The sequence below is a fragment of the Schistocerca americana genome, chromosome 2 (assembly GCF_021461395.2).
Source record: "Schistocerca americana isolate TAMUIC-IGC-003095 chromosome 2, iqSchAmer2.1, whole genome shotgun sequence".
In the NCBI taxonomy this organism is placed as follows: Eukaryota; Metazoa; Arthropoda; class Insecta; order Orthoptera; family Acrididae; genus Schistocerca; species Schistocerca americana.
Window position 1 is genome coordinate 304,743,370 of NC_060120.1, and position 12,906 is coordinate 304,756,275.

At 41.2% G+C, this 12,906-nt stretch overlaps 1 protein-coding gene across 2 annotated transcripts in view; it reads left to right on the forward strand.

The window, feature by feature from the left end:
• Nucleotides 1-3,883: 3,883 nt before the first annotated feature.
• LOC124592129 (tuberin) overlaps nt 3,884-12,906 on the forward strand; it is a 303,826-nt gene continuing 294,803 nt past the window's right edge. For both annotated transcript variants that reach the window (XM_047131806.1, XM_047131807.1), the window contains exons 1-2: nt 3,884-4,205; nt 4,291-4,427. In XM_047131806.1, the coding sequence (XP_046987762.1) occupies nt 4,130-4,205; nt 4,291-4,427 (213 nt within the window). In that variant the 5' untranslated portion in view covers nt 3,884-4,129. The remainder of the gene's footprint in view (nt 4,206-4,290; nt 4,428-12,906) is intronic.

Here is a 12,906-nt window from a genome sequence, read left to right on the forward strand (position 1 = left end):
CACTGCACTTGTCGAGCTATTATCGGTTTTCGTGATCCAAGATTCTTCCACTGGGGCGACTGAGTCTTAGTTTCAACGTCATATCAGTTAACTCATGTTTCGTCATCTCGTTTCATTGTAATTGGAGTCACAAACGATGGCGGTCGAGTTTAGACTTATTCTGCGCACCTACATCATTCATTCACCAAAAAATGCTCAAATGTATGTAAATTCCTATGGGACCAAACTGCTGAGATGACCGGTCCCTAGTCTTAAACACTACTTAAACTAACTTATGCTAAGAACAACACACACACCCATGCCCGAGGGAATACTCGAGACTCCGATGGGAGGGGCCACACAGCCCATGAGATGGCACCTCAAACCGCGCGGCCACTCCAACAGCCAATGAGTGTTCAGTAGTGTTCTGAGCGCACTGGTGTGAATGCCTGTCGCTTGGAACTGACAACAATGCAATCCCCCGCCTGTTTCTTGACCTGCGCGAACTTCCATTATTTGTGGATCGGACTATAGTGGCTCCTGAGTAACTTGAATTGGCCTCTATTTTTGTTCAAAATTCAGCAGTTTCGAGTACCTTTATTCGAAACAATTTTATGGTATGTATGGTATGTGCCAGTTGATATGCCAACACCATCACTGATTTCTCTAGAATGTGATTTTCACTCTGCAGCGGAGTGAGCGCTGATATGAAACATCCTGGCAGATTAAAACCGTGTCCCGGACCGAGACTCGAACTCGGGACCTTTGCCTTTCGCGGGCAAGTGCTCTACCAACTTAGCTACCTAAGCACGACTCACTCCCCGTCCTCACAGCTTTACTTCTGCCAGTATCTCGTCTCCTACCTTCCAAACTTTACAGAAGCTCTCCTGTGAACCTTGCAAAACTAGCACTCCTGAAAGAAAGGATACTGCGGAGACATGGCTTAGCCACAGCCTGGGGGATGTTTCCAAAATGAGATTTTCACTCTGCAGCTGAGTGTGTGCTGATAGTAGCTCAGTTGGTAGAGCACTTGCCCACGAATGGCGAAGATCCCGAGTTCGAGTCTTGGCCCGGCACACAGTTTTAATCTGCCAGGAAGTTTCATATTTTGTTTAATCAATCCAGTGTCTCACAGAGAAAAGAGGATATAGCATTTTCAGTTGTTCAACCACTTCTAAAACTAAACTATACATTTTATAGCAAATTATGTAAAACAAAATCATTAATTATCCTTAAATACAGTTTTTCAATAACTTTAACAAACACAGATGCTATAGAAATAGGTCTATAATTGTCTTCATTATCCCTGTCTCATTTTTTATAAAGTGGCTTTATTACTATGTTAATCATTCAGGAAACTGACCATTCTTAGTGCAGGGCTAACATGTGCAGCACAGTACTTTAATATATTGATAGGTGCTCCGTCATATCCATGAGAGCCCTTAGTCTTCAGTGATTTAATTATTGACTCGATCTCCCTCTTGTCAGTATCACAGAGGAGTATTCCAATCTCGGAAATGCATTTTCTGAGAAAGTTATATGATTCCCTGTAGAGACTAAGTTTTTATTTAATTCACCAGCAGTGCTCAGAAAGTGATTGTTAAATACTGTACATATTTCTGACTTCTCAGTAGCAGAAATATTTTTACTACAAAATGACTTTATATTGTCGACCTTGTGCTGCTGAGCAGACACTTCCTTCACAACTGACTATATAGGTTTAATTTTGTCTTGTGAATTAGCTATACTATTTGTGTACCACATACTTTTTGCTTTCCTAATAATATTTTTAAGCAATTTGCAATACTGTTTGGAGCTTGATTGTGACTACTTCTAACATTTTGATTTAACTCCCACTTTGTTCTACATGATGTCCTTATTCCACTAGTCACCCACCCATGCTGCCTTTCACATCTAGTACCCTATTTAGAACCTTGTAATGGAAAGCATTATATTTGTCATTTGTGTTATCGGCTATGAACATCCTGCCACTCTTGTTCCTTAATGAGGGTTTAAAAAAATCTCTGTTTCCACTGGATTAGCTTTTCTACGTAGTTTGTAATTATATATATCATTTTTTGAGTACAAAAACCTTTTAGTGTTGAAATTTGTGCATCATGGTCTGAAAGGCCATTCACCCTTTTCCTAACAGAATGACCATCTATTAATGAAGAATGAATAAAAATACTGTCTATGGCTGTGCTACTGTTACTTTGCCCCCTGGATGGAACAAACACTGTCTGCATTAGATCATATGAGTTTAGGAGATCTTCCAACGTCCTTTTTCTTGCACAATCACATAGAAAATTAATATTGAAGTCACCACATACATGGTGTTTCAGAAGTGATGGTCAGTATTCAGGGATATGACAGGAATAATCATTAAAAACAAAAAAGTCAAGTGCACATGGGCCTAAATCGCATATCGTAATAGCTATTGGAAGTTCCTAATCTTCGATATTGTGAGGCAATTCTCTTCTACTGCAAGCTCTTTACTTTCCATATATTGGAAAGTCGTAGTATGGACGAAAACAAGAAAAAAAATGATGAGAAAACGTGCTCTAAAATGCATACCTTAACAGCTATTAGCACTTGCTCATAACTTTTAAGGTATGCATTTTAGAGCACATGTTTACTGAACATTTGTTTCTTGTTTTGGTCCATTCTACCACTTCCTAAAATATAGAAAGCAAAGAGCTTGCAGCAGAAGAGATTTGTTTCACAACATTGAAGATCAAGAATATCTCATAGCTCTTAAGGTATACGTTTTAGAGCCCATGTTTACTTGACTTTTTTGTTTCAAATAATCATTCCTGTCATATCCCTGAATATTGACCATCACTTTTGAAACACCCTGTCTAATTAATTTTTGGTACTTCCAATCAAGTGAACCAAGAACCTTCTCTAGCTTGAGCAGAAATGCTCTGAAGTCAGATTTAGGGGACCTATAAACAATAACAATTAGAAGTTTTTTTTACTAAATTCAACTGCCCCTGTAAATTGTTCAAATAACTGTTCAGTGCAGTACCGCGACACATCTACGGACTCAAATGGAATACTGTTTTTTGCGTTCATGGCCACTCCCCACTCTGCAAAGAATTCCTTGAAAAACAGCCAGCTAATCTGTATCCTGGTAAAGGATGCCTCTGAGTTGTCAAATTATTTAAGTGGTGCTCTGATATACCAATAATGTCAGAGTCAACATCTATAAGCAGTTCACTAACTTTATCTCTAACACCTCTTATATTCTGATGAAATATGATAATTCCTTCTCTACTTTGATACCTGACCTCCTCTGAAGGTGATTCCTTTGTTAGAGGGACTTTCTCTAAGCAGAAATACTTATCAGCTGACCATCTTATTATTTCGTATGGTATTAAAGCATTTATCTAAAAATAAACGTTGCCCGGACGTATCTGGACAATGGATCGCCGCAGTTTTAAGCCGCACGCACGGCAGAGCAGGTGCAACTTCAGGAAACAGCCTGTAAAAGCGCCTTGTGACGTAGCTGAGTGGGCGGAGGAGGAACTCGGTCGCTTGCTCATGAGTTTATCGATTGACTTTACTCCACGAGCTCGTAAATCGCCTCCGGGAAAGGACACTCTTCCCTTCCCAGAAAATAAACTGTCAATATTCAGTCCACCAAAAGCTAAGCAAACGTTGCTGTGCGTGTATTTGTGTCATCTTGCTAGAAACATTGCTCTCACCCTAATTAGGATTACTTACAAATGTTTGTACTAGTTTTATTATGAAATAAACTTGGAAACTCAACTAGAACAGCAGTGTTTATTCCCCTGCTAATCAGAAATCTATCATCAAAGTAAGTAGATATATGCGGGCAAAGACGCGAAATCACCTGATGTGAAGAATCAATACGGACAGTTTTTCCTCGGAATAGCTTTGAACAAGCGCTCAGTTGAGAAGTCTGAATGTTGTTGTTAGTGTTGATGGGAGGGGAATATAGTTTTAAGGATTGAATTTGAATAAAATAAGGTGGAATATTATTCTAAAGACGCAAAAATTAATATTTCAACCTTGAGAATGGAGTAACTAAAGCATATGGAGAGATAGGTTTTTATTGTACAAATTTTACTTAAGTCGTCTGCATTGTTTATATACCGTGTTGTTTGACATTTATCAATAATTCGAAATGACGTCTAAGGACAGGGAAAAGACATTCCCAGAACGATTCAAACAGTTCTTTCGGATGAATAAAGGTGTTTCAGGTATTGTTTAAAATGAGAAGCTAACTAATGAGACCGGCATTCGTGGAAACTCGTCATTTTATGACGCACGCACTGTTCTTTACAGGTAATTTGAAGAGCAGAACAGAGTTTACATTAACGCCGGAAATTGAGAAGGATCTGGGGCCTGATGCACCTTTAAGCCATCGCATGAAGACTATAAGGGAACTGAGTGAAAAAGTTCGATACACTCGCCTTGAAGATGTGAGTATACAGTATTTGGAGATAGATTGGTATCTAATTGAGTGCAGTACTTGCGAAGCGTCCAAAAAGCCACTGTTGCGGTAACGTATGACGGATTGATCTGTGGCGTGGCCAAAGTTTTATTATGAAGAACAATTTCTTGGGCACCTAGGAAAATAGTTATTGATCTGGGGGTGGGGGGCGTCCTAATACAACATTTACATAGTAGGAACAATCTTTAAAACGTGCATGGAGAGATATAAGTAATAAAAATTGCGAATTTATCAGCTCGCCCTCCTAATGGATTCATACAGGTATTAACTGCAGCTGACAGCACACATTTTTAAGTGTAATGGTAAATTAAGTGTTGAAATAGACATTTTGATCCTGCATCAGTAAGGAGAGAACACGGATTTCAAAATATTTTTTTGCACGCATTCGATGATGAGTCACGTCCGAGACGTTCATAACAGTTGTTAGGTCCCAGTACCCTTGTGGAAGCATGTGGCAAAAAAAGTATTCAGATCTCTCGATTGTGGTGAGCAATTTACATTTGGCACTTATGCTCGAATCCTGTTTTCAGAATATGTAATGAAACTAATGATTTGTGCCTGCAATTTTTTTGAAGAAGTACTTTATTCAAAGTACTGGACGAAAGTTTTACCTTGTGTCTTGTAGGTCCTGTATTTTTAATATAGTTAACTATATCTGCTATAGGCCTACTTACTTATAAGCTGTCAGCTTTACAAATCCACCTGGGACCACCCATCATCCTGTTCCTACCTGATCTTCCACTTCCACCTGACCAACACTGTCCTTCCCCTTGATATCCCCTGCCCCAGCTTCTTTCATTCTGACCCCATGCACCACCCTCGCTGCATTATCAAATCAAATTTTGCATTTCACACATTTCAAGATTCATTAACAAACCAATTAACGACTTAACATATATGTGATTGGAGGCTTTCCCAGTGTGTGTTGTTTCCAGGGCTCTCAGGTGTCCAGCCAGATGGGATTGTTGTAGTCCCATGATATTTCAGCGAATAACCTTTCCGCCATCATCAGAACCAACTGTTGATGGCAGAAAGGTTATTCACTGAAATATCGTGGGGACTTCAACGATCGCATCTGACTGGACACCCAAGAGCCCAGAAAACAACTTAACATATGTTGCATATCTTCATTAATGTCTTCTACCATAATTTTATGTGATAATTTCTTATAGGCCTAAAGGAAATACTAGCTGCACAAATGTGAGCTATAAATAAATACGGTGTTCCCCTGCAGTCGTATCTTGTATTCACCATTCATTAGGTAATTGTCTTAATCTTTTATATCCCATGAAGAATGCAACAAAGAACTCCACTGATTAATCTACAATCCATTCACCTAGCCAAATCTCCTGTGCTCCTCCTTTCTGTGTCCTCAGATTGCTTGCTATTTTGTGAGTACTTGTGTTGCGAGTATAGAGACCATTGCTGTATTTCTTCCACCACATATTTGGATGATACCTCAACCTGTTCAAAATTGTTTCACAGAATGCACGGGGAAGGTCACCCAATATTCAGTGTAGCAACCAGTCATTGTGCGGGGAGGGGAGTCATCAGATACACTTAATGGTGGTAACTGCAGACCAAGCAGCGATCACGCTGTTGATGCCCAAGCTGTCACCTTTCTGCACATGCAGAGGAGTAGATGTCTATCTGTTAAGAGGTCACAGGACTCTGGGCACTGGCCATCATGCCAGGAGCCTTTGGACTGTGTAAAAATTGGGACTTTGTACGGGCACTGATGACTGCGCAGTTGAGTGCCCCACAAATCAATCATCATCATCATCATCATGATGCCAGGTGCCCTCAGCTCTGGCTGTGGGGTGCATGTGGGAGGAGTCCTTGTTCGGAGTAGATGGCATCATGGCCGATGCTTTGCATCCTGAAATGGTCAAAGTTAATCAGCTGGTGGCCACAAGGCCCCCCTCAGTTTCTGGTTTGTACCCAAACAGGCAGTTTTTTTTCTTTTTTTCCCCTACTAAACCAGTGTTCTTTTTGGATAATATTTGAAGCATATTTGGCAAATTGTTTTTATTAGTAAATTGTATATTGGTTAATACTACCCAATTCTGGGCCTTATTCTCTTGTAAACAACTTGCTGATGTGTGTGTCACAATAAGAACATCAGTGTGCCACAGGGATTACTTTTACACCAGGACCTGATGCTGCAGATGGATGAACCACATTAACACTTGAAGAGATGAAGCATCCACAAAATACATTACATACACCGAGGCTTAAAAGACGACGTGGGCACCAGTGGATTCATCCTCACTTTTTAGGTGACTTTGCTTCCAGAAAAGTTCAAAATCATGGTTTACTGCTGCAAAGTGAAGCCTTGTTTCCCATCCCCAATGTGGTGTTTTAAATACCAGCGCTTCTGGCCACTTCATAAAAATTGACAATATATGCTACCATCTGTCTGTGTTAATTTTGTGGAATAACCACCCTCACCAATCCTCAAAGAAGTGCTACTCTAATCAAGGAACGGAAAATTCGAAACATAAGATCGCCTCTCATATTTTGAAACTCAAAAATATACAATCATTTGCATCCAGTATCAGTGATACTGACTTCTGCCGCTACTGTGGCTAAGTAATCAGCAGTATTTGGCATATTTACCCTCTTGACATCAACATATGGTAGTTCCACAAATAAACTCCCATCTCATGGTGATACCATCCTAGAGAGCCACTCCCTGCACCCAGCCATAGAAGCAGCATCTATTTGTGACAAGGCTGTCATTCGAAAAATCTCCCCGGAAATCTGAAAGTCAGCAGTGTGACATCAGGTCATGTATGAAGGAGCCACAGGGCTGGATGCCCATCTTCCATTCCTACACCCAGTGCAGATATGGCCTCACAATATTCATGGCCATCAAAAGTTGCGAAAGGAAAAAAGAAGAAATCTTTGGAGAACGTTACTCCAGTGACTCCAGAATTGCCAGATCCTCCTACACCAAATTAATCTCCATTGTTTTTCCACTCACACCATGGCAGTTGTCATGGGGTGTGACCTGTCCTGGTCCAATCACACCTAGCAAGGATCCCTCAGCATATTGATCCAGTAGAATTGCAATGGATATTAATCTCATGTGCTAGAACTGCGGTAACCAGTATGTTCTTTGTGTTGGTTGTCAATAAACACACTTTAATTATCACCATTCTTCAACTTTTTGAGGTTACTGTGATTACTGTTAGAACTATACTGTCCCAGAAAGAGCATCTGGATGGCTCAGTACATTGGTTTGCGTAGGTATCAGTATCACATTGGAAGCAATAACAGTATGACTGCAAATGACCCCCAGCAAACATCATTTGTAATGTTCGAAGATATTTTGGGATTGCAGCTGGTCGTCATAAACTTCACTCCACGATTTCTGCTGGACATCTGTCAGTCATCTTCAGGTCAGTCATTGAAGACTGACAAAGAAATTCTTTGCTCTGCCCTGTATAGCGTGCTGAGAGTATTGCCGCACATGCGCCAGAGTCGCAGTGACTGATGGACCACACCGTCTAGCGGCAGTGACCTCCCTAGCAGAACTGCAAAGATCAGCTGTCCTCAGCGTTGCTGCCTACTGCGGCCATTGGAGTATGCTGGTGTCTTTGTCTGAAGCAAATCTTGGAGGTGACAGCATTCCATGCATTGTCCAGCTGGTAGCTGTTGTCGCGGTTAATTAAATTTTCCGCAATGCGTATTTCAACAGATTCTTTTATAATCGAGTCCCAAAAAGATGTTTCCAAGGCCAAATTTAATGTTTCGTCATGCTGCATTGAATGTCCATTGGAGGTACAATGCTCTGCAATTGCAGACTGGATAAAGTTAACTCAATTATTTTGTTACCTCATAGTTTGTATTTGGAGATGATGTGTGGCCCACTTAGCGATACTGTGTACAGAAAGAGTTGTTATTGCCCTACAGCACGTGTGAATGGAAGACATATCATCATCATCATCATCATCTTGGACAGTTTCCAGCCTCTGGCCGGGTCTGTTTGGAACATAAGCCTCTCCATCGTCTTCTGTCTTGCCACCATCTTTCCGTCTTCACCTTGGTCCAGTCTTCTCCTTTCTTCTGGACGCATTCCTCCACTCCTTTCAGTCATCTGTCTCTCGGTCTTCCTCTTGGTCTCTTTCCTTCCAGCTTCATCTTGTGTATCCTCCTGGGTATCCTCTTCTCCTCCATTTGCTTAACATGCCTACACCATCTCAGCCTTGATTTCTCTATCGCATCCTGTAATGGTTACACCTTCATTAACTCATTGATCCTCTCATTTCTTAACCTGTCTATCTTTGTCAGTCCAATACTGTTCCTCAAGAATTTCATCTCACTAGCTTGTACTTTGCTTTTCTCTTTTCCTTTCGTAACACAGGTTTCGGTTGCATACGTCAGGATTGGGACATAGTAAGATTGGTATATAACCTTTTTACTGATTTGGGGTACAACCTTGCCCCATATCAGGCTTCTGACACTCTTCCGAAATGCTTCTGCTTTTCTCCTCCACTCATTTATTTCCCTGTCATTTTTTCATCTTCCTGTATCAGGCTTCCTAGGTACCTGAAACTCTCCACTCTCCTCAATTGTTTCCTACCAATTGTTAATCCAGTTGTTCCTCTCCCCTGAATTATTTCTTGTTACTCCCAGAGACCATCAAGCAGTTCCGACCACATGGCAGTGTACCACCAAGACTATATGGTCTTCTTAAGGTGCACAAAGATGATCTTCCTTTACGGCCTATAGTGAGTAATGTTGACGCTCTCGTATACGATTTAACCAAACATCTTACTTTCTTGCTGAGACCTTCGGTTGGCAAATGTCCACATTGTATATGGATCTCGGCAGATTTTAGCAACAGACTGGGGGTTCTCAACCTAAGTAGTTCAGATCTTTTAATGAGTTTTGACACAGTCTCTCTTTTTACAAAGGTACGTCTTTCTGATTCCATAGCTCTAATTGGTATATGGTTTCTGGTGGTTATACTGCTTTGTTTCTGCATGCTCATCACTCAATCTATTTTATGTTCAACCAAGAATATTTTGAGTAGACTGATGGCGTTGCCATGGGCAGCCCCTTGTCCCCCTTGGTGACTAACTTTTTTATGGAGGATTTTGAGGAAAGTGCTCTTTGTGGATGATACTTTCATAGTGCGGCACCATGGAGAATATAAGTTAATGGAGTTTTTACGTCATTTTTAACTCCATTCATGAGAATATTCGATTTACAATGGAATTAGAGAAAAATGGTCATCTCCCATTCCTGGATCTTTTACTTAGATGGAAAAGTGACAACTCTATGAGACATTTTATTTATCATAAGCCCACTCACAGTGAACTGTACTTGCACTTGTCAAGTTGCCATCACCCATGCCAAACCATGTGTGTGCTTAAAACCCTTGTACGCAGAGCCCATGTGGCTTCAGATGCAGATAGTTTGCCTAAAGAGCTTGCACATTTAAAGACAGTGTTCAGAGACAATGGATACTCTACTTGGCAAATTAATAGGGTATTCTCAGCTAAAACCAAGAACCAGGAAGGGGATAAAGAGGCAAATGTGCCAGCAAAGTCCCTATCTTTTCTTCCTTTCGATGGAAATATTTCTTTCAAAATAACAAGAATCTTTAAGTTAGTAATTTTCAGATGAAAGTGATTTTCTGCCCACACTCTAAGATTTTGAACCTGCTGGAATCGGTGAAGGATAATTTGTTATTGCAGAAGGTGGGAATTTACAAAAGACCTTGCGAATGTGCTATGGCCTATATACGACAAACAACATGCGTAGTGGAAAGAACTTTGCGCAGGACATAAACGTAGCACTAGCCTTTTGCAGCCCTGCAAGTCTGCAATTGTGCAACATTGTATCTCCAGTTGACATTCAATGGAGTGTGACAAAACATCAATTTTGGCCATAGCAACATCTTCATTATAAAAGAATCCATAGAAATACACATCATGGAAAATGTAATGAACCGTGGCAGTGGCTACAGGCTGGATAATGTGTGGAATCCCATCATCTCTGATATTTGCTCCAGATGAAGATGCCAGAATACTCAGATGGCTGCAGCGAGAGGCAATGCCGAAAACAGCTGAGCTTCACAGTTCCACCAGTGAGGGTGCTGCTGCCAGACAATGGGGCCCACCTGTCACCATGACTGACAGATGTCCACTCAAAATATCATGGAGTGAAGTTTACGATGACCTGCTGCAATCTCAAAATCTCTTTGATCATTTAATTCACCTGGAAAATTTTAAATTTCACATCATTTGTAATTTTACTTGCCTCCTAGCAGGACAGTTAAATCAACATGACCACTTTAATTCAACAACCACTCTCTCCCCTCCACTATCTCCTAGTTGGGTATTTTGATGTGCACCACCTCTTAGCTCTCTGCCACCCTCGCCCCCTCCCCCAGCCCTCTCCCAGAAAGACATAGTATTGGCGTCCCAATCCTCAAATCAGACAAAAAACCCAACGTCCTTTGACAGCAAATGACTGTTTAGCTGCACTAACATCTAAACAGCTAAATGTTACAATAAGACTCCATCTATGCAGGGTTTTCAACCATTCTTGGCTAAAAGGTGCTATCCCTTCGCAGTGGCTAGATAGGATTGGCGTCCCAATCCTTAAATCAGGCAAAAACCAAATGTCCTTTGACAGCAAATGACTGATTAGCCTCACTAATGTGCTCAGCAAACTGCTTGCAAGGATGGTACCAGGTTCTCGAATCATGGTACCTTTTGTCCCTATGTCATTCCTGTGTCCAGGAGGGACAGTACACAACCAACCATCTGTTTAGGTTGCAAACAACAATCTGACAGCCTGTTTCTTAATGCTGTCACATTACTGCAGTATTTTTTGAACCACATAAGATACACAATACTGCTTCGTGCCATTACATTTTATGCACCTTTAGAGGCTTGGTACCAACTTTTGCTAGTCAGTTTGTGTCCCACCAGTTGTTTCATGTTGTAGTAAGCACTTCTCTCAGCTCACTAATCTTCCAAGAGAACAGCTTTCTGCAGGGCTCTGGGCTGCGCAGTACACTCTTTGTCATTGCTATCAATGAGCCAACAGCCTCCGTTGGCCCACTGGTCACCGCCACACTATACATTGATTATCTCTGCTACCAGTCTTTAGCCTCGATTCAACACCAACTGCAAGTTGCCATTCTAAGGACTGACACTTGGACACTTTTGCCTTGGCTTCAGATTTCTCCCAGAAAAACAGAGTCGTGCCTATCTGTTGTCTTATGATTGACCATCCTGACCCAGCACTCTACTTGGGTACCCAGCACTTGGACTTTGTTACAGAATCTTGAGTTTTTTGTACTCTTCCTTGATAAAAATCTGACATGAGTACTCCATATTCGCCACTAGAAAAGTGCATACAAAAGCTTACAACTCTATTCTTCCTTGCCCCACCTCTTGGGGTGCAGATCATGTGATCTTAACCCAATTAGACAATGAAATCCAGACCATTAGCTGCGTACAGGCGTTGATAAATATCAACGGGGACAGTTGAAAATGTGTTCCCCAACCAGGACTCGAACCCAGGATCTCCTGCTTACATGGCAGACGCTCTATCCGACCGAGCCACCTAGGATTGCTCAGTCAGATAGATTGTCTGCCATATAAGCAGGAGATCCCGGGTTCGAGTCCCGGTTGGGGTGCACATTTTCAACTGTCCCCCTGATATTTATCAACCCCCGTAAGCAGCTAATGGTCTGGATTTCATTCTTCAAGAGCTGCAAGATCACTAATGGTATCTGTTCTTCTGGACATGTCCGAAAGAACAGACACAATCTTCATATACATACAATTAGACAATGATTTCCAGATTTATGACTCAGTGGCGACTTCAACTTTCAAGATGTTGGATTCAATCCAACATCATGGAGTAAAATTGGCCACCGATGTCTTCCTGTATAGTCCTGTAGCATTCTCAGTTCTTCATGAGTATTGAGGTGCTACTGTCGTTTTCAGTGGTAGCTCTAAAGTCATGGATAGGACAAGATGTGCATTTACCTATCCCTCTGGTAAGGAACCTCATCTGTTACTGGGATGATGACGTTTTTGATGGTGGAGCTGACAGCCATTCACAGTGCCTTACGTTTCAGCAGTCCTATTGATCGAAGTTACTATTGTCACCATGTGATACCTGCTATTCGTGACTTTCCATATGACCTAAGTTGTACTGCCTACCTAATTGTCTTTCTGTGGGGACAATTTGGCTACAGAACTGATTACTTACCCAACATTTGATTTGCAGGTGCAAATATCTTCATCACTCAGAGAATGATCATCATGTGGTAGACTATTGCTCCTCTAAAAACTTCCACACTATCTAGGAGACTATGGCTTCATGGTGCTCCTCTTCCTGTTCCTCTCAGAAGGAATCCACTGTTCTGTCACTGCTGCATCCATCATATCAGATTAACACATAGATTTATTTTA